Source organism: Tachysurus vachellii, chromosome 1 (assembly GCF_030014155.1).
Source record: "Tachysurus vachellii isolate PV-2020 chromosome 1, HZAU_Pvac_v1, whole genome shotgun sequence".
In the NCBI taxonomy this organism is placed as follows: domain Eukaryota; kingdom Metazoa; phylum Chordata; class Actinopteri; order Siluriformes; family Bagridae; genus Tachysurus; species Tachysurus vachellii.
Window position 1 is genome coordinate 24,277,471 of NC_083460.1, and position 18,262 is coordinate 24,295,732.

Below are 18,262 nucleotides of genomic sequence, written 5' to 3' on the forward strand. Positions count from 1 at the left end.
AATGTGTTTCTCTCTTTCTCTTTCTCTCACTCTGTCTTTCATTGTCTTCTTTAACTTTTTTCTGTTAACTCAAAGAATACCTCAAAGACTGCATTTCATTCTCTTTTTTTTCACCAAGAACTTTGGCCTTCTTATCATTACGTATAACAATCCTTGCCCCCTTTTCTCTGCCTTAGAAAGCATGAGCATTTTCTGGTACGTGCCGAGTGAAGTGAGAACATGGCTCTGTGTTAGCTTTACTGTAACAGTGTGTTAGGCACTCATGGACCTGCCCTTTAACTCACACTCCCTCACATTAAACCTGTTGAAGATATTATTCAAGTAGAATTTGTGTGCATAATTACTTAAAAGGAGAAAACTGGAATATTTGATAAAAGATTTGAGGAATCCACATACACTTAAACACACAATTTTTCAGTGAAACATCAGACATCAAAAATCATCCAGTTCTAGAGCTTTGGTTAAGGATTACATCGATAGTTACTTTGGCTGTGGCATGGCTTTTGCTGCCAGAAAATTGTTGCTGGATTAAGTATTTCTGACAGAAAACAGATTTTTCTCTAGAGATTCATCTTTTGAGTTCTCCATACAGAAATGCAATGATGTTGATAGAGGAGAATTGCTGAATTGATTCAAGCTTTCAAAAAAGCTGCAGCAACTCAATTAACTACTCTGTGCAAGCATGGTGAAGAGAAAAGTATAAAAACACAAAATTCCAAGCCTTGAGGTGACAGCAAAAGATCACAGAAGACCAGCAGAGAACCTTCTAATATCAGGGGGTAGTATCTTAGTGCTTAGGACACTGTGGATTAGAAGGTTGCATGCTCTACTACTTCCACCACCACTAATATGCCACCTGAACCCTTGAGCAAGGTCCCCTGCCCTCAACTACTCAACTGTATAAGATGTATGTAAATAGCTCTGGATAGGGGTGTCTGCCAATTGCCATAAATGCACATTGAGATTCCATCTTGTCTATGACCACATAAGTGTAGTGGGGCCACCAAATCATTACTACTGCCCAGGGTTCATATAGGTGGTGGATAATTTACTAAGCCCTATTTCATCAAGCACTCTTAGAAATAATGAATTGTAGGGATGTGGTAGCTCAGTGGTCAAGATGTTGGGCTACTGATTGGAAGGTCATGGGTTTGAACCCCAGGTCCACCAAGCTGCAACTGCTGGGCCCCTGAGCAAGGCCCTTAATGCTCAGTTGTAAGTCACTCTGGATAAGGGTGTCTGCTAAATGCCATAAATTGCCTTAAATCACATATTTGACTTTTCCTTCAGGGGCATTGCAGCTTAGTGGTCAGCACCTTTGGGGTTGCGGTTGCCCTGGTTTCCTCACCAAGTCCAAAGACATATGCAGGCTGGTTGGCATCTCTATATTATCTGTAGTGTGTGTGTGAGTTTGTGTGTGTGTGTGTGTTTGTGTGATTGTGCCCTCTAATATATTGCCACCCTGCTGTCCAGGGTGTCCTCTGCCTTGTGCTCTATGTCCCCTGCAATAGACTCTTTGTAGTATAAAAATGACAGAAAATGTATAGATTGACCTCTCCTTTTTCCGCAGTGGCACATTTTTTGTAACCTAAATATAGTAAAAACTGCATGCATTTTGAGGTATGTTTTTAGCAGATGAAGAAAGCTTGGTGTTCATTTTCATGGGAATTTCTAAGGTAGGTCTTGACAAACACACAACCCTAGTAATGTTTGTTGTGGTTCTTCAGGCCATTCTGCATTTGAAGCTGTTGGTGTGACAACTGCACTATGGAGCTGGCCGAGTTGTGTGTGTCAGTCAATTAATGAGGAATGGTTTTGAGAACAGACCAAGGTTTGTAGTTTGCTCAGCCTTATCAACAGACACCACCCAATTTTAATCATTCTACACTCTTCTTAAACCAAAGGTTCCACTGGGACTCAATCCCAGGGCCTTCTGCATGTAAAGAATATTTGATAACTACTACATTATGGAACCAGCTACAGCTTAGAGTGTTCAGGCTCAAGCCAGGACGTTCTGCGTGAGAAATTTTGAGGGAGATCACAAGCTTAATGTTAGATTTTATTGCAAACCTAGGTTTAATTTTCAACATTAATGAAGACAAGCACTCAACCATATGGTTACACTTTAAAACCAGACACAAAGCTATAAACCCCAGCACACTGAGATATTTTGAGGTAGGTCATGGGGTTAATTTGTTACCTTGCTTTACATTCCACCATTGATGAAGACAAACTCTCAACCATTCTTTCTTGTTCTTTTCAAACAAAGGATTCAACTGGGGATTGAAACCAGGACCTTCTGTGTTCAAAGCATGAGCAATAACCTCTTTACTGCAGAAACTGACACCTTAAGTAATGTTCTGTTAGGTCTAATGTTTTGCATTCTTTTGTATTTGTAAACACTGGACCCAGTTTCAGCAGTGAAGGGTGAAGGTACTTAACAATTGCTTTTGTTTTGCTCTTCAAACAAATGGTTCTACTGGGGATTGACCCAGGACCTTCTGTGTTCAAAGCAAAAGCAATAACCTCTTTACTACAGAAACCTGATTTCATGTTCTGGTAGGTCAATGGTTTTGCATATTTTTGTATTTGAAAACTCTGTACCCTGTTTCAGCTACAGTATGTTACCTATGCTGGAAGAAGTGTGAATGTCCTTAACAATTGCTTTTATTATTGCTCAATTGAGACTTTTTACCAACTTCCGATTTTGCCTAAATTTCCCACCATTTATGAAAGCAAGGACCTTCCGCATGTGATGCAGACGTGATGTCCACTACACTACAGAACCAAACACTAAGCTATAAACCCAGCATGGGGCTAAATTGTGCCTAAATTTCCAGCATGGGGCTAAATTGTGCCTAAATTTCACACCATTTATGAAAGCAAGGACCTTCCTCATGTGATGCAGACGTGATGTCCACTGCACTACAGAACCAAACACTAAGCTATAAACCCCAGCATTCTGAGAAATATTCAGGTAGGTCATGGGGTTTATTTGTTACCTACAGTAGCTTTACTTTCCACCATGGAGGAAGACAAACTCTCAACCATTCACAAAGCATAAGCAATAAATTCTACACTACAGAAACTGACCCCTTAAGTAAGGTTCTGTTAGGTCTAATGTTTTCCATTTTTTTTGTATTTGTAAACACTCGACCCATTTTCAGCAGTGTGGCTTATGCCGGTAGAAGGGTATAGGTTCGTAACAATTGCTTTTATTTTGCTGCTCAAACAAATGGTTCTGCTGGGGATTGAACCCAGGACCTTCTGCATGTAGAGCAGATGTGATAACCACTACACTACAGAACCAGAGATGAATGAAGTGTTTCTTCGGGTACTGTTAGATGTTACTGCTTAATTGAGCCTTTGTACCAACTTCCGCTTTTTCCTAAATTTCACACCATTTATGAAAGCATGGACCTTCCGCATGTGATGCAGACGTGATGTCCACTACACTAGAGAACCAAACACTAAAGCTATAAACCCAGCATGGGGCTAAATTGTGCCTAAATTTCCAGCATGGGGCTAAATTGTGCCTAAATTTCACACCATTTATGAAAGCAAGGACCTTCCGCATGTGATGCAGACGTGATGTCCACTACACTAGAGAACCAAACACTAAGCTATAAACCTCAGCACTTTGAGAAATTTTCTGGTAGGTCATGGGGTTTATTTGTTACCTAGCTTTACTTTCCACCATGGAGGAAGACAAACTCTCAACCATTCTCAAAGCATAAGCAATAACTTCTACACTAAAGAAACTGACCCCTTAAGTAAGGTTCTGTTAGGTCTAATGTTTTCCATTTTTTTTGTATTTGTAAACACTCGACCCATTTTCAGCAGTGTGGCTTATGCCGGTAGAAGGGTATAGGGTCGTAACAATTGCTTTTATTTTGCTGCTCAAACAAATGGTTCTGCTGGGGATTGAACCCAGGACCTTCTGCGTGTAAAGCAGACGTGATAACCACTACACTACAGAACCAGACATAAGGGTTGAGTTTTTTTGGGTACTGTTAGATGTTACTCCTTAATTGAGACTTTTTACAAACTTTCGTTTTTCCTAAATTTCACACCATTTATGAAAGCATGGACCTTCCACATGTGATGCAGACGTGATGTCCACTGCACTACAGAACCAAACACTAAGCTATAAACCCCAGCATTCTGAGAAATTTTCTGGTAGGTCATGGGGTTTATTTGTTACCTAGCTTTACTTTCCACCATGGAGGAAGACAAACTCTCAACCATTCTCAAAGCATAAGCAATAACTTCTACACTAAAGAAACTGACGCCTTAAGTAATGTTCTGTTAGGTGTAATGTTTTCATTTTTTTTGTATTTGTAAACACTCAACTCAGTTTCAGAAGTTTGGCTTATGTCGGTAGAAGGGTATAGGTTCGTAACAATTGCTTTTATTTTGCTGCTCAAACAAATGGTTCTGCTGGGGATTGAACCCAGGACCTTCTGCGTGTAAAGCAGACGTGATAACCACTACACTACAGAACCAGACATAAGGGTCGAATTTTTTTGGGTACTATTAGATGTTACTCCTTAATTGAGACTTTTTACCAACTTTCGTTTTTCCCTAAATTTCCCACCATTTATGAAAGCAAGGACCTTCCGCATGTGATGCAGACGTGATGTCCACTACACTAGAGAACCAAACACTAAGCTATAAACCTCAGCACTTTGAGAAATTTTCTGGTAGGTCATGGGGTTTATTTGTTACCTAGCTTTACTTTCCACCACGGAGGAAGACAAACTCTCAACCATTCTCAAAGCATAAGCAATAACTTCTACACTAAAGAAACTGACCCCTTAAGTAATGTTCTGTTAGGTCTAATGTTTTCCTTTTTTTTTGTATTTGTAAACACTCAACCCAGTGTCAGCAGTTTGGCTTATGTCGGTAGAAGGGTATAGGTTCATAACAATTGCTTTTATTTTGCTGCTCAAACAAATGGTTCTGCTGGGGATTGAACCCAGGACCTTCTGCGTGTAAAGCAGACGTGATAACCACTACACTACAGAACCAGACATAAGGGTTGAGTTTTTTTGGGTACTGTTAGATGTTACTCCTTAATTGAGACTTTTTACAAACTTTCGTTTTTCCCTAAATTTCCCACCATTTATGAAAGCAAGGACCTTCCGCATGTGATGCAGACGTGATGTCCACTACACTAGAGAACCAAACACTAAGCTATAAACCTCAGCACTTTGAGAAATTTTCTGGTAGGTCATGGGGTTTATTTGTTACCTAGCTTTACTTTCCACCATGGAGGAAGACAAACTCTCAACCATTCTCAAAGCATAAGCAATAACTTCTACACTAAAGAAACTGACCCCTTAAGTAATGTTCTGTTAGGTCTAATGTTTTCCTTTTTTTTTGTATTTGTAAACACTCAACCCAGTTTCAGCAGTTTGGCTTATGTCGGTAGAAGGGTATAGGTTCGTAACAATTGCTTTTATTTTGCTGCTCAAACAAATGGTTCTGCTGGGGATTGACCACTACACTACAGAACCAGACATAAGGGTCGAATTTTTTTGGGTACTGTTAGATGTTACTCCTTAATTGAGACTTTTTACCAACTTTCGTTTTTCCCTAAATTTCCCACCATTTATGAAAGCAAGGACCTTCCACATGTGATGCAGACGTGATGTCCACTACACTACAGGACCAAACACTAAGCTATAAACCCAGCATGGGGCTAAATTGTGCCTAAATTTCCAGCATGGGGCTAAATTGTGCCTAAATTTCACACCATTTATGAAAGCAAGGACCTTCCGCATGTGATGCAGACGTGATGTCCACTGCACTACAGAACCAAACACTAAGCTATAAACTCCAGCACTCTGAGAAATTTTCAGGTAGGTCATGGGGTTTATTTGTTACCTAGCTTTACTTTCCACCATGGAGGAAGACAAACTCTCAACCATTCACAAAGCATAAGCATTAAATTCTACACTACAGAAACTGACCCCTTAAGTAAGGTTCTGTTAGGTCTAATGTTTTCCATTTTTTTTGTATTTGTAAACACTCGACCCATTTTCAGCAGTGTGGCTTATGCCGGTAGAAGGGTATAGGGTCGTAACAATTGCTTTTATTTTGCTGCTCAAACAAATGGTTCTGCTGGGGATTGAACCCAGGACCTTCTGCGTGTAAAGCAGACGTGATAACCACTACACTACAGAACCAGACATAAGGGTTGAGTTTTTTTGGGTACTGTTAGATGTTACTCCTTAATTGAGACTTTTTACAAACTTTCGTTTTTCCTAAATTTCACACCATTTATGAAAGCATGGACCTTCCACATGTGATGCAGACGTGATGTCCACTACACTAGAGAACCAAACACTAAAGCTATAAACCCAGCATGGGGCTAAATTGTGCCTAAATTTCCAGCATGGGGCTAAATTGTGCCTAAATTTCACACCATTTATGAAAGCAAGGACCTTCCTCATGTGATGCAGACGTGATGTCCACTACACTAGAGAACCAAACACTAAGCTATAAACCTCAGCATTCTGAGAAATTTTCAGGTAGGTCATGGGGTTTATTTGTTACCTAGCTTTACCTTCCACCATGGAGGAAGACAAACTCTCAACCATTCTCAAAGCATAAGCAATAACTTCTACACTAAAGAAACTGACGCCTTAAGTAATGTTCTGTTAGGTGTAATGTTTTCCTTTTTTTGTATTTGTAAACACTCAACTCAGTTTCAGAGGTTTGGCTTATGTCGGTAGAAGGGTATAGGTTCGTAACAATTGCTTTTATTTTGCTGCTCAAACAAATGGCTCTGCTGGGGATTGAACCCAGGACCTTCTGCGTGTAAAGCAGACGTGATAACCACTACACTACAGAACCAGACATAAGGGTCGAGTTTTTTTGGGTACTGTTAGATGTTACTCCTTAATTGAGACTTTTTACAAACTTTCGTTTTTGAGAACCAAACACTAAGCTATAAACCTCAGCACTTTGAGAAATTTTCTGGTAGGTCATGGGGTTTATTTGTTACCTAGCTTTACTTTCCACCATGGAGGAAGACAAACTCTCAACCATTCTCAAAGCATAAGCAATAACTTCTACACTAAAGAAACTGACCCCTTAAGTAATGTTCTGTTAGGTCTAATGTTTTCCTTTTTTTTTGTATTTGTAAACACTCAACCCAGTTTCAGCAGTTTGGCTTATGTCGGTAGAAGGGTATAGGTTCATAACAATTGCTTTTATTTTGCTGCTCAAACAAATGGTTCTGCTGGGGATTGAACCCAGGACCTTCTGCGTGTAAAGCAGACATGATAACCTCTACACTACAGAACCAGACATAAGGGTCGAGTTTTTTTGGGTACTGTTAGATGTTACTCCTTAATTGAGACTTTTTACAAACTTTCGTTTTTCCCTAAATTTCCCACCATTTATGAAAGCAAGGACCTTCCGCATGTGATGCAGACGTGATGTCCACTACACTAGAGAACCAAACACTAAGCTATAAACCTCAGCACTTTGAGAAATTTTCTGGTAGGTCATGGGGTTTATTTGTTACCTAGCTTTACTTTCCACCATGGAGGAAGACAAACTCTCAACCATTCTCAAAGCATAAGCAATAACTTCTACACTAAAGAAACTGACCCCTTAAGTAAGGTTCTGTTAGGTCTAATGTTTTCCATTTTTTTTGTATTTGTAAACACTCGACCCATTTTCAGCAGTGTGGCTTATGCCGGTAGAAGGGTATAGGGTCGTAACAATTGCTTTTATTTTGCTGCTCAAACAAATGGTTCTGCTGGGGATTGAACCCAGGACCTTCTGCGTGTAAAGCAGACGTGATAACCACTACACTACAGAACCAGACATAAGGGTTGAGTTTTTTTGGGTACTGTTAGATGTTACTCCTTAATTGAGACTTTTTACAAACTTTCGTTTTTCCTAAATTTCACACCATTTATGAAAGCATGGACCTTCCACATGTGATGCAGACGTGATGTCCACTGCACTACAGAACCAAACACTAAGCTATAAACCCCAGCATTCTGAGAAATTTTCAGGTAGGTCATGGGGTTTATTTGTTACCTAGCTTTACTTTCCACCATGGAGGAAGACAAACTCTCAACCATTCTCAAAGCATAAGCAATAACTTCTACACTAAAGAAACTGACGCCTTAAGTAATGTTCTGTTAGGTGTAATGTTTTCATTTTTTTTGTATTTGTAAACACTCAACTCAGTTTCAGAAGTTTGGCTTATGTCGGTAGAAGGGTATAGGTTCGTAACAATTGCTTTTATTTTGCTGCTCAAACAAATGGTTCTGCTGGGGATTGAACCCAGGACCTTCTGCGTGTAAAGCAGACGTGATAACCACTACACTACAGAACCAGACATAAGGGTCGAATTTTTTTGGGTACTATTAGATGTTACTCCTTAATTGAGACTTTTTACCAACTTTCGTTTTTCCCTAAATTTCCCACCATTTATGAAAGCAAGGACCTTCCGCATGTGATGCAGACGTGATGTCCACTACACTAGAGAACCAAACACTAAGCTATAAACCTCAGCACTTTGAGAAATTTTCTGGTAGGTCATGGGGTTTATTTGTTACCTAGCTTTACTTTCCACCACGGAGGAAGACAAACTCTCAACCATTCTCAAAGCATAAGCAATAACTTCTACACTAAAGAAACTGACCCCTTAAGTAATGTTCTGTTAGGTCTAATGTTTTCCTTTTTTTTTGTATTTGTAAACACTCAACCCAGTGTCAGCAGTTTGGCTTATGTCGGTAGAAGGGTATAGGTTCATAACAATTGCTTTTATTTTGCTGCTCAAACAAATGGTTCTGCTGGGGATTGAACCCAGGACCTTCTGCGTGTAAAGCAGACATGATAACCACTACACTACAGAACCAGACATAAGGGTTGAGTTTTTTTGGGTACTGTTAGATGTTACTCCTTAATTGAGACTTTTTACAAACTTTCGTTTTTCCCTAAATTTCCCACCATTTATGAAAGCAAGGACCTTCCGCATGTGATGCAGACGTGATGTCCACTACACTAGAGAACCAAACACTAAGCTATAAACCTCAGCACTTTGAGAAATTTTCTGGTAGGTCATGGGGTTTATTTGTTACCTAGCTTTACTTTCCACCATGGAGGAAGACAAACTCTCAACCATTCTCAAAGCATAAGCAATAACTTCTACACTAAAGAAACTGACCCCTTAAGTAATGTTCTGTTAGGTCTAATGTTTTCCTTTTTTTTTGTATTTGTAAACACTCAACCCAGTTTCAGCAGTTTGGCTTATGTCGGTAGAAGGGTATAGGTTCGTAACAATTGCTTTTATTTTGCTGCTCAAACAAATGGTTCTGCTGGGGATTGACCACTACACTACAGAACCAGACATAAGGGTCGAATTTTTTTGGGTACTGTTAGATGTTACTCCTTAATTGAGACTTTTTACCAACTTTCGTTTTTCCCTAAATTTCCCACCATTTATGAAAGCAAGGACCTTCCACATGTGATGCAGACGTGATGTCCACTACACTACAGGACCAAACACTAAGCTATAAACCCAGCATGGGGCTAAATTGTGCCTAAATTTCCAGCATGGGGCTAAATTGTGCCTAAATTTCACACCATTTATGAAAGCAAGGACCTTCCGCATGTGATGCAGACGTGATGTCCACTGCACTACAGAACCAAACACTAAGCTATAAACTCCAGCACTCTGAGAAATTTTCAGGTAGGTCATGGGGTTTATTTGTTACCTAGCTTTACTTTCCACCATGGAGGAAGACAAACTCTCAACCATTCACAAAGCATAAGCATTAAATTCTACACTACAGAAACTGACCCCTTAAGTAAGGTTCTGTTAGGTCTAATGTTTTCCATTTTTTTTGTATTTGTAAACACTCGACCCATTTTCAGCAGTGTGGCTTATGCCGGTAGAAGGGTATAGGGTCGTAACAATTGCTTTTATTTTGCTGCTCAAACAAATGGTTCTGCTGGGGATTGAACCCAGGACCTTCTGCGTGTAAAGCAGACGTGATAACCACTACACTACAGAACCAGACATAAGGGTTGAGTTTTTTTGGGTACTGTTAGATGTTACTCCTTAATTGAGACTTTTTACAAACTTTCGTTTTTCCTAAATTTCACACCATTTATGAAAGCATGGACCTTCCACATGTGATGCAGACGTGATGTCCACTACACTAGAGAACCAAACACTAAAGCTATAAACCCAGCATGGGGCTAAATTGTGCCTAAATTTCCAGCATGGGGCTAAATTGTGCCTAAATTTCACACCATTTATGAAAGCAAGGACCTTCCTCATGTGATGCAGACGTGATGTCCACTACACTAGAGAACCAAACACTAAGCTATAAACCTCAGCATTCTGAGAAATTTTCAGGTAGGTCATGGGGTTTATTTGTTACCTAGCTTTACCTTCCACCATGGAGGAAGACAAACTCTCAACCATTCTCAAAGCATAAGCAATAACTTCTACACTAAAGAAACTGACGCCTTAAGTAATGTTCTGTTAGGTGTAATGTTTTCCTTTTTTTGTATTTGTAAACACTCAACTCAGTTTCAGAGGTTTGGCTTATGTCGGTAGAAGGGTATAGGTTCGTAACAATTGCTTTTATTTTGCTGCTCAAACAAATGGCTCTGCTGGGGATTGAACCCAGGACCTTCTGCGTGTAAAGCAGACGTGATAACCACTACACTACAGAACCAGACATAAGGGTCGAGTTTTTTTGGGTACTGTTAGATGTTACTCCTTAATTGAGACTTTTTACAAACTTTCGTTTTTGAGAACCAAACACTAAGCTATAAACCTCAGCACTTTGAGAAATTTTCTGGTAGGTCATGGGGTTTATTTGTTACCTAGCTTTACTTTCCACCATGGAGGAAGACAAACTCTCAACCATTCTCAAAGCATAAGCAATAACTTCTACACTAAAGAAACTGACCCCTTAAGTAATGTTCTGTTAGGTCTAATGTTTTCCTTTTTTTTTGTATTTGTAAACACTCAACCCAGTTTCAGCAGTTTGGCTTATGTCGGTAGAAGGGTATAGGTTCATAACAATTGCTTTTATTTTGCTGCTCAAACAAATGGTTCTGCTGGGGATTGAACCCAGGACCTTCTGCGTGTAAAGCAGACATGATAACCTCTACACTACAGAACCAGACATAAGGGTAGAGTTTTTTTGGGTACTGTTAGATGTTACTCCTTAATTGAGACTTTTTACAAACTTTCGTTTTTCCCTAAATTTCCCACCATTTATGAAAGCAAGGACCTTCCGCATGTGATGCAGACGTGATGTCCACTACACTAGAGAACCAAACACTAAGCTATAAACCTCAGCACTTTGAGAAATTTTCTGGTAGGTCATGGGGTTTATTTGTTACCTAGCTTTACTTTCCACCATGGAGGAAGACAAACTCTCAACCATTCTCAAAGCATAAGCAATAACTTCTACACTAAAGAAACTGACCCCTTAAGTAAGGTTCTGTTAGGTCTAATGTTTTCCATTTTTTTTGTATTTGTAAACACTCGACCCATTTTCAGCAGTGTGGCTTATGCCGGTAGAAGGGTATAGGGTCGTAACAATTGCTTTTATTTTGCTGCTCAAACAAATGGTTCTGCTGGGGATTGAACCCAGGACCTTCTGCGTGTAAAGCAGACGTGATAACCACTACACTACAGAACCAGACATAAGGGTTGAGTTTTTTTGGGTACTGTTAGATGTTACTCCTTAATTGAGACTTTTTACAAACTTTCGTTTTTCCTAAATTTCACACCATTTATGAAAGCATGGACCTTCCACATGTGATGCAGACGTGATGTCCACTGCACTACAGAACCAAACACTAAGCTATAAACCCCAGCATTCTGAGAAATTTTCAGGTAGGTCATGGGGTTTATTTGTTACCTAGCTTTACTTTCCACCATGGAGGAAGACAAACTCTCAACCATTCTCAAAGCATAAGCAATAACTTCTACACTAAAGAAACTGACGCCTTAAGTAATGTTCTGTTAGGTGTAATGTTTTCATTTTTTTTGTATTTGTAAACACTCAACTCAGTTTCAGAAGTTTGGCTTATGTCGGTAGAAGGGTATAGGTTCGTAACAATTGCTTTTATTTTGCTGCTCAAACAAATGGTTCTGCTGGGGATTGAACCCAGGACCTTCTGCGTGTAAAGCAGACGTGATAACCACTACACTACAGAACCAGACATAAGGGTCGAATTTTTTTGGGTACTATTAGATGTTACTCCTTAATTGAGACTTTTTACCAACTTTCGTTTTTCCCTAAATTTCCCACCATTTATGAAAGCAAGGACCTTCCGCATGTGATGCAGACGTGATGTCCACTACACTAGAGAACCAAACACTAAGCTATAAACCTCAGCACTTTGAGAAATTTTCTGGTAGGTCATGGGGTTTATTTGTTACCTAGCTTTACTTTCCACCACGGAGGAAGACAAACTCTCAACCATTCTCAAAGCATAAGCAATAACTTCTACACTAAAGAAACTGACCCCTTAAGTAATGTTCTGTTAGGTCTAATGTTTTCCTTTTTTTTTGTATTTGTAAACACTCAACCCAGTGTCAGCAGTTTGGCTTATGTCGGTAGAAGGGTATAGGTTCATAACAATTGCTTTTATTTTGCTGCTCAAACAAATGGTTCTGCTGGGGATTGAACCCAGGACCTTCTGCGTGTAAAGCAGACATGATAACCACTACACTACAGAACCAGACATAAGGGTTGAGTTTTTTTGGGTACTGTTAGATGTTACTCCTTAATTGAGACTTTTTACAAACTTTCGTTTTTCCCTAAATTTCCCACCATTTATGAAAGCAAGGACCTTCCGCATGTGATGCAGACGTGATGTCCACTACACTAGAGAACCAAACACTAAGCTATAAACCTCAGCACTTTGAGAAATTTTCTGGTAGGTCATGGGGTTTATTTGTTACCTAGCTTTACTTTCCACCATGGAGGAAGACAAACTCTCAACCATTCTCAAAGCATAAGCAATAACTTCTACACTAAAGAAACTGACCCCTTAAGTAATGTTCTGTTAGGTCTAATGTTTTCCTTTTTTTTTGTATTTGTAAACACTCAACCCAGTTTCAGCAGTTTGGCTTATGTCGGTAGAAGGGTATAGGTTCGTAACAATTGCTTTTATTTTGCTGCTCAAACAAATGGTTCTGCTGGGGATTGACCACTACACTACAGAACCAGACATAAGGGTCGAATTTTTTTGGGTACTGTTAGATGTTACTCCTTAATTGAGACTTTTTACCAACTTTCGTTTTTCCCTAAATTTCCCACCATTTATGAAAGCAAGGACCTTCCACATGTGATGCAGACGTGATGTCCACTACACTACAGGACCAAACACTAAGCTATAAACCCAGCATGGGGCTAAATTGTGCCTAAATTTCCAGCATGGGGCTAAATTGTGCCTAAATTTCACACCATTTATGAAAGCAAGGACCTTCCGCATGTGATGCAGACGTGATGTCCACTGCACTACAGAACCAAACACTAAGCTATAAACTCCAGCACTCTGAGAAATTTTCAGGTAGGTCATGGGGTTTATTTGTTACCTAGCTTTACTTTCCACCATGGAGGAAGACAAACTCTCAACCATTCACAAAGCATAAGCATTAAATTCTACACTACAGAAACTGACCCCTTAAGTAAGGTTCTGTTAGGTCTAATGTTTTCCATTTTTTTTGTATTTGTAAACACTCGACCCATTTTCAGCAGTGTGGCTTATGCCGGTAGAAGGGTATAGGGTCGTAACAATTGCTTTTATTTTGCTGCTCAAACAAATGGTTCTGCTGGGGATTGAACCCAGGACCTTCTGCGTGTAAAGCAGACGTGATAACCACTACACTACAGAACCAGACATAAGGGTTGAGTTTTTTTGGGTACTGTTAGATGTTACTCCTTAATTGAGACTTTTTACAAACTTTCGTTTTTCCTAAATTTCACACCATTTATGAAAGCATGGACCTTCCACATGTGATGCAGACGTGATGTCCACTACACTAGAGAACCAAACACTAAAGCTATAAACCCAGCATGGGGCTAAATTGTGCCTAAATTTCCAGCATGGGGCTAAATTGTGCCTAAATTTCACACCATTTATGAAAGCAAGGACCTTCCTCATGTGATGCAGACGTGATGTCCACTACACTAGAGAACCAAACACTAAGCTATAAACCTCAGCATTCTGAGAAATTTTCAGGTAGGTCATGGGGTTTATTTGTTACCTAGCTTTACCTTCCACCATGGAGGAAGACTGTTTATGTAATGTTTTTACATAAACATGTTTTTACATAAACATTACACAAAAAGACTGTTTGTGTAATGTTTTCCTTTTTTTGTATTTGTAAACACTCAACTCAGTTTCAGCAGTGTGGCTTATGCCGGTAGAAGGGTATAGGGTCGTAACAATTGCTTTTATTTTGCTGCTCAAACAAATGGTTCTGCTGCGGATTGAACCCAGGACCTTCTGCGTGTAAAGCAGACATGATAACCACTACACTACAGAACCAGACATAAGGGTTGAGTTTTTTTGGGTACTGTTAGATGTTACTCCTTAATTGAGACTTTTTACAAACTTTCGTTTTTCCCTAAATTTCCCACCATTTATGAAAGCAAGGACCTTCCACATGTAATGCAGACGTGATGTCCACTACACTACAGAACCAAACACTAAGCTATAAACCCAGCATGGGGCTAAATTGTGCCTAAATTTCCAGCATGGGGCTAAATTGTGCCTAAATTTCACACCATTTATGAAAGCAAGGACCTTCCGCATATGATGCAGACGTGATGTCCACTGCACTACAGAACCAAACACTAAGCTATAAACTCCAGCACTCTGAGAAATTTTCAGGTAGGTCATGGGGTTTATTTGTTACCTAGCTTTACTTTCCACCATGGAGGAAGACAAACTCTCAACCATTCACAAAGCATAAGCAATAAATTCTACACTACAGAAACTGACCCCTTAAGTAAGGTTCTGTTAGGTCTAATGTTTTCCATTTTTTTTGTATTTGTAAACACTCGACCCATTTTCAGCAGTGTGGCTTATGCCGGTAGAAGGGTATAGGGTCGTAACAATTGCTTTTATTTTGCTGCTCAAACAAATGGTTCTGCTGGGGATTGAACCCAGGATCTTCTGCGTGTAAAGCAGACGTGATAACCACTACACTACAGAACCAGACATAAGGGTCTGGTTTTTTGTGTACTGTTAGATGTTACTCCTTAATTGAGACTTTTTACCATCTTTCGTTTTTGCGAAACTGACCCCTTAAGTAAGGTTCTGTTAGGTCTAATGTTTTCTGTTTTTTTGTATTTGTAAACACTCAACCCAGTTCCAGCAGTGTTGCTTATGCCGATAGAAGGGTGAATGTCCTTAACAATTGCTTTTATTTCGTTATTCAAACAAATTGTGCTGCTGGGATTTAACCTGAGACCGTTCTGTGGGTAAAGCAGATGTGATTACTAAATTACAGAACCAGACATGATTGGGAATTTTTAGGTAAATCATGGGCTTAATGTTAGCCTTTACTGCTTAATTGAGACTTTTACCAACTTCAGTTTTTGCCTAAAATTCTCATTGATGAAAGCAAAATCTCTTTTGTTTTTGTTCCTCTCACACATATGGCTTCACTCTGGCTCAAACCCAGGACCTGCTGCATGTAAAGTAGACGTGATAACCACTACACGACAGAACCAGACATGCAGGATTATTTTTTAAGGTAATGTTAGATTTTACTGCTTAATTGAAATGTTTTAGCAAGCTTCAGTTTTTTACCTAAATTTCTCATTTATGAAAGCCAGTACACTACAGAAACCTGAAATGACATCAATGATTTCACATTTTTTTAGGCTTACTGGTTAGCACGTTTGACGGCCCTCTTCAGGGTTGGGGGTTCGATTCCCGCCTCTGCCTTGTGTGGGTGAATTTTACATGTTCTCCCCGTTTCTCGGGGGTTCCCCCGGTCCAAAGACATGCATGGTAAGTTGATTGGCATCTCCGGGAAATTGTCCGTTGTGTGTGATTGCGTGAGTGAATGAGAGTGTGTGTGTGCCCTGTGAAGGGTTGGCACTCCGTCCATGGTGTATCCTGCCGATGACGCCTGAGATGACGCACAGGCTCCCTGTGACCCGATGTAGTGGTAGAAAATGAGTGAGAGTATACTGTACCTTGTCTCAGGTATGTTACTTATCCTGGAAGACAGTTGAAGTCCTTAAAAATTGTTTTTATTTTGCTTGGGATTGAACCCACAACCTTCTGCATGAAGAGGCAAAGCAGATGTGATAACCACAACACTACAGAACCAGACATGTTTGCCAATTTTTAGGTAAGTCATGTGCTTAATGTTAGCTTTTACTGCTTAATTGAAGTTTTTTCCAAGATTCAGTTTTTACCTACATTTCTCAACATTTATTGAAGCAAAATCTCATTATTTTGTTCTTCTCAAATATATGGCTCCAACCCAAGCCTTTTTGCATGTGAAGTAGATGTGCTACTTCAGGACGTTCTGCTTGAAGACAGAATAGAAAAAGCATACCTGATGACCATTAAACCATGGAACAACTTACTGTACTACCAAAAGCATGTGGACACCTGACCATTAAACTCATCTGTGGTTCTTCTCTGATATGTTGATGTCTAACCCTATGAATAAGGTCTTCCACGTCTGAGTCCCTGCTGTGCTGAGAATAATCCATAAAAACAAACTAGCAAGTTATAGTACTTACTTATAAAGGAGACAAGATGGAATCACAACCTACGTGAATGCAGGTTACATTCTGGTCTGTTGCCATAACAGTACAACAATAATGTCATGTTACGCAACATTTACTCATGCAGTGTGGCTTAATAATAAAAATATTCAACACAGTGTTGCACCTACAGTACACCACTATTGACAGTGATCTATAAACGGAAGGACTGTAGACACTTCATTTTAATTGCAACATCGCAGATGAACCAGCAAATTTGAGCTTGACAGGATTTAATGATCCCATCTGGAATATTAAGGTCAGTCACCACAATATTCAGCCCAAATCTACACACATACTCAAAAACAGTGCTAGGTTATTGTGCAAACTCTGATTCAGAAAAAAATTCTGCTTTCCTGGGATTAGGACATAACAACTGGTACAAAACAACATAAAGCTAAGTGCCAATAACACATTATGTAACACTTACCTCGGACAAAAATACTGTAGTCCTGTAAACACACACTGCGATGCCTTATGAATATATTTATTCGCTAATACACCAAACCTGACTGTGCGTGTACCTCGTGTTTTGAATGGATACCGAGTACATATCAAAACCTGTGTTTTGATCATAAATATTTAATGTTTAGGTATATGAAAATTATATATGCCACTTATGTAGAAGCAAGCATAAAGATTGACCTTTTAAAGTTTTGATAATGTGATTATAAAGGCATGAGTCAGTGGTGTGCCTGATCTACATTTGTGGCGTTCTCAGAGTGGACACCTCCCTCCACAAATGGATTACTATCTGAGAATCTGAGGGCACCGATTAGTTTTATCCATTACGGTACATTTGTGTATCCCGCCATAATTGCTCTCACAGCGGGCAGTGGAAACACTGAGTTCTGCTTCGGGTTTGTGTTACAGCCTGTGATAGTCTTCCATTTACATTAATGGGCCCCATTTTCCTCGATAAAAGCCTTACCCGTCCATTTCATACATCAGAGCCAACTCTGCTAGGTTGTAATTCATAAATGGTGGATGTAGGGACTCTTTTCTGTCTTCTCAAGCACGACCAAGAACACCTTTAATTTGACTTCTTCTTTTTCATCTTCTTCTTCTTCTTCTTCTGCTTTCTTTTGATGAAAAGTTTTACTAGTAAACACTGGTTAGGTAGATTATATACCAATTACCAAGAATGTAAGTATTTGGCCTTTTTATCATCTATTTATTTATTTGAATTTTTTTTTTCAAGATTATAACAGTGTTTTGCTGCTTCTTGACTGATGTCTAGCAGATCTTTTCCTGGTCATAAATAATTAACATATTAGATATATTGTGATATGTGGGAGATTAGATTTCATACCTCTCAAAAATAGGAGGTTTAATATTTCTCTGTGGTTATTATATTATAAACGGAAAACCTTGCGGTATTATGGATAGAAGGAGTGGAAATTAAACTAGCAGTACATGCTAAGTAGCCTCTAAATTTCCAGGTGATGCAACATCGCCTG

The 18,262-nt window shown here is 39.4% G+C and overlaps 1 protein-coding gene and 19 non-coding genes across 20 annotated transcripts in view; 1 reads left to right on the forward strand and 19 right to left on the reverse strand.

Moving 5' to 3' along the window:
• Positions 1-3,236: 3,236 nt before the first annotated feature.
• On the reverse strand, positions 3,237-3,309 carry trnav-uac (transfer RNA valine (anticodon UAC)). Its single transcript has one exon. It is a non-coding gene; the product is annotated as a tRNA-Val (tRNA).
• Positions 3,310-3,909: 600 nt separating this feature from the next.
• On the reverse strand, positions 3,910-3,982 carry trnav-uac (transfer RNA valine (anticodon UAC)). The gene has a single exon. It is a non-coding gene; the product is annotated as a tRNA-Val (tRNA).
• A 450-nt stretch (positions 3,983-4,432) lies between these two features.
• Positions 4,433-4,505, reverse strand: trnav-uac (transfer RNA valine (anticodon UAC)). The gene has a single exon. It is a non-coding gene; the product is annotated as a tRNA-Val (tRNA).
• Positions 4,506-4,957: 452 nt separating this feature from the next.
• On the reverse strand, positions 4,958-5,030 carry trnav-uac (transfer RNA valine (anticodon UAC)). Its single transcript has one exon. It is a non-coding gene; the product is annotated as a tRNA-Val (tRNA).
• A 1,088-nt stretch (positions 5,031-6,118) lies between these two features.
• On the reverse strand, positions 6,119-6,191 carry trnav-uac (transfer RNA valine (anticodon UAC)). Its single transcript has one exon. It is a non-coding gene; the product is annotated as a tRNA-Val (tRNA).
• A 597-nt stretch (positions 6,192-6,788) lies between these two features.
• Positions 6,789-6,861, reverse strand: trnav-uac (transfer RNA valine (anticodon UAC)). Its single transcript has one exon. It is a non-coding gene; the product is annotated as a tRNA-Val (tRNA).
• Positions 6,862-7,241: 380 nt separating this feature from the next.
• Positions 7,242-7,314, reverse strand: trnav-uac (transfer RNA valine (anticodon UAC)). The gene has a single exon. It is a non-coding gene; the product is annotated as a tRNA-Val (tRNA).
• A 452-nt stretch (positions 7,315-7,766) lies between these two features.
• Positions 7,767-7,839, reverse strand: trnav-uac (transfer RNA valine (anticodon UAC)). Its single transcript has one exon. It is a non-coding gene; the product is annotated as a tRNA-Val (tRNA).
• Positions 7,840-8,289: 450 nt separating this feature from the next.
• On the reverse strand, positions 8,290-8,362 carry trnav-uac (transfer RNA valine (anticodon UAC)). Its single transcript has one exon. It is a non-coding gene; the product is annotated as a tRNA-Val (tRNA).
• A 452-nt stretch (positions 8,363-8,814) lies between these two features.
• On the reverse strand, positions 8,815-8,887 carry trnav-uac (transfer RNA valine (anticodon UAC)). Its single transcript has one exon. It is a non-coding gene; the product is annotated as a tRNA-Val (tRNA).
• Positions 8,888-9,975: 1,088 nt separating this feature from the next.
• On the reverse strand, positions 9,976-10,048 carry trnav-uac (transfer RNA valine (anticodon UAC)). Its single transcript has one exon. It is a non-coding gene; the product is annotated as a tRNA-Val (tRNA).
• Positions 10,049-10,645: 597 nt separating this feature from the next.
• Positions 10,646-10,718, reverse strand: trnav-uac (transfer RNA valine (anticodon UAC)). Its single transcript has one exon. It is a non-coding gene; the product is annotated as a tRNA-Val (tRNA).
• A 380-nt stretch (positions 10,719-11,098) lies between these two features.
• On the reverse strand, positions 11,099-11,171 carry trnav-uac (transfer RNA valine (anticodon UAC)). Its single transcript has one exon. It is a non-coding gene; the product is annotated as a tRNA-Val (tRNA).
• A 452-nt stretch (positions 11,172-11,623) lies between these two features.
• Positions 11,624-11,696, reverse strand: trnav-uac (transfer RNA valine (anticodon UAC)). The gene has a single exon. It is a non-coding gene; the product is annotated as a tRNA-Val (tRNA).
• Positions 11,697-12,146: 450 nt separating this feature from the next.
• Positions 12,147-12,219, reverse strand: trnav-uac (transfer RNA valine (anticodon UAC)). Its single transcript has one exon. It is a non-coding gene; the product is annotated as a tRNA-Val (tRNA).
• A 452-nt stretch (positions 12,220-12,671) lies between these two features.
• Positions 12,672-12,744, reverse strand: trnav-uac (transfer RNA valine (anticodon UAC)). The gene has a single exon. It is a non-coding gene; the product is annotated as a tRNA-Val (tRNA).
• Positions 12,745-13,832: 1,088 nt separating this feature from the next.
• trnav-uac (transfer RNA valine (anticodon UAC)) lies at positions 13,833-13,905 on the reverse strand. The gene has a single exon. It is a non-coding gene; the product is annotated as a tRNA-Val (tRNA).
• A 581-nt stretch (positions 13,906-14,486) lies between these two features.
• trnav-uac (transfer RNA valine (anticodon UAC)) lies at positions 14,487-14,559 on the reverse strand. The gene has a single exon. It is a non-coding gene; the product is annotated as a tRNA-Val (tRNA).
• Positions 14,560-15,158: 599 nt separating this feature from the next.
• On the reverse strand, positions 15,159-15,231 carry trnav-uac (transfer RNA valine (anticodon UAC)). Its single transcript has one exon. It is a non-coding gene; the product is annotated as a tRNA-Val (tRNA).
• A 1,698-nt stretch (positions 15,232-16,929) lies between these two features.
• The window catches only part of LOC132851825 (ephrin-A2-like), a 125,053-nt gene continuing 123,720 nt past the window's right edge, over positions 16,930-18,262 (forward strand). The window contains exon 1 of the mRNA XM_060878864.1: positions 16,930-17,061. Within this exon, the coding sequence (XP_060734847.1) occupies positions 17,039-17,061 (23 nt within the window). The 5' untranslated portion in view covers positions 16,930-17,038. The remainder of the gene's footprint in view (positions 17,062-18,262) is intronic.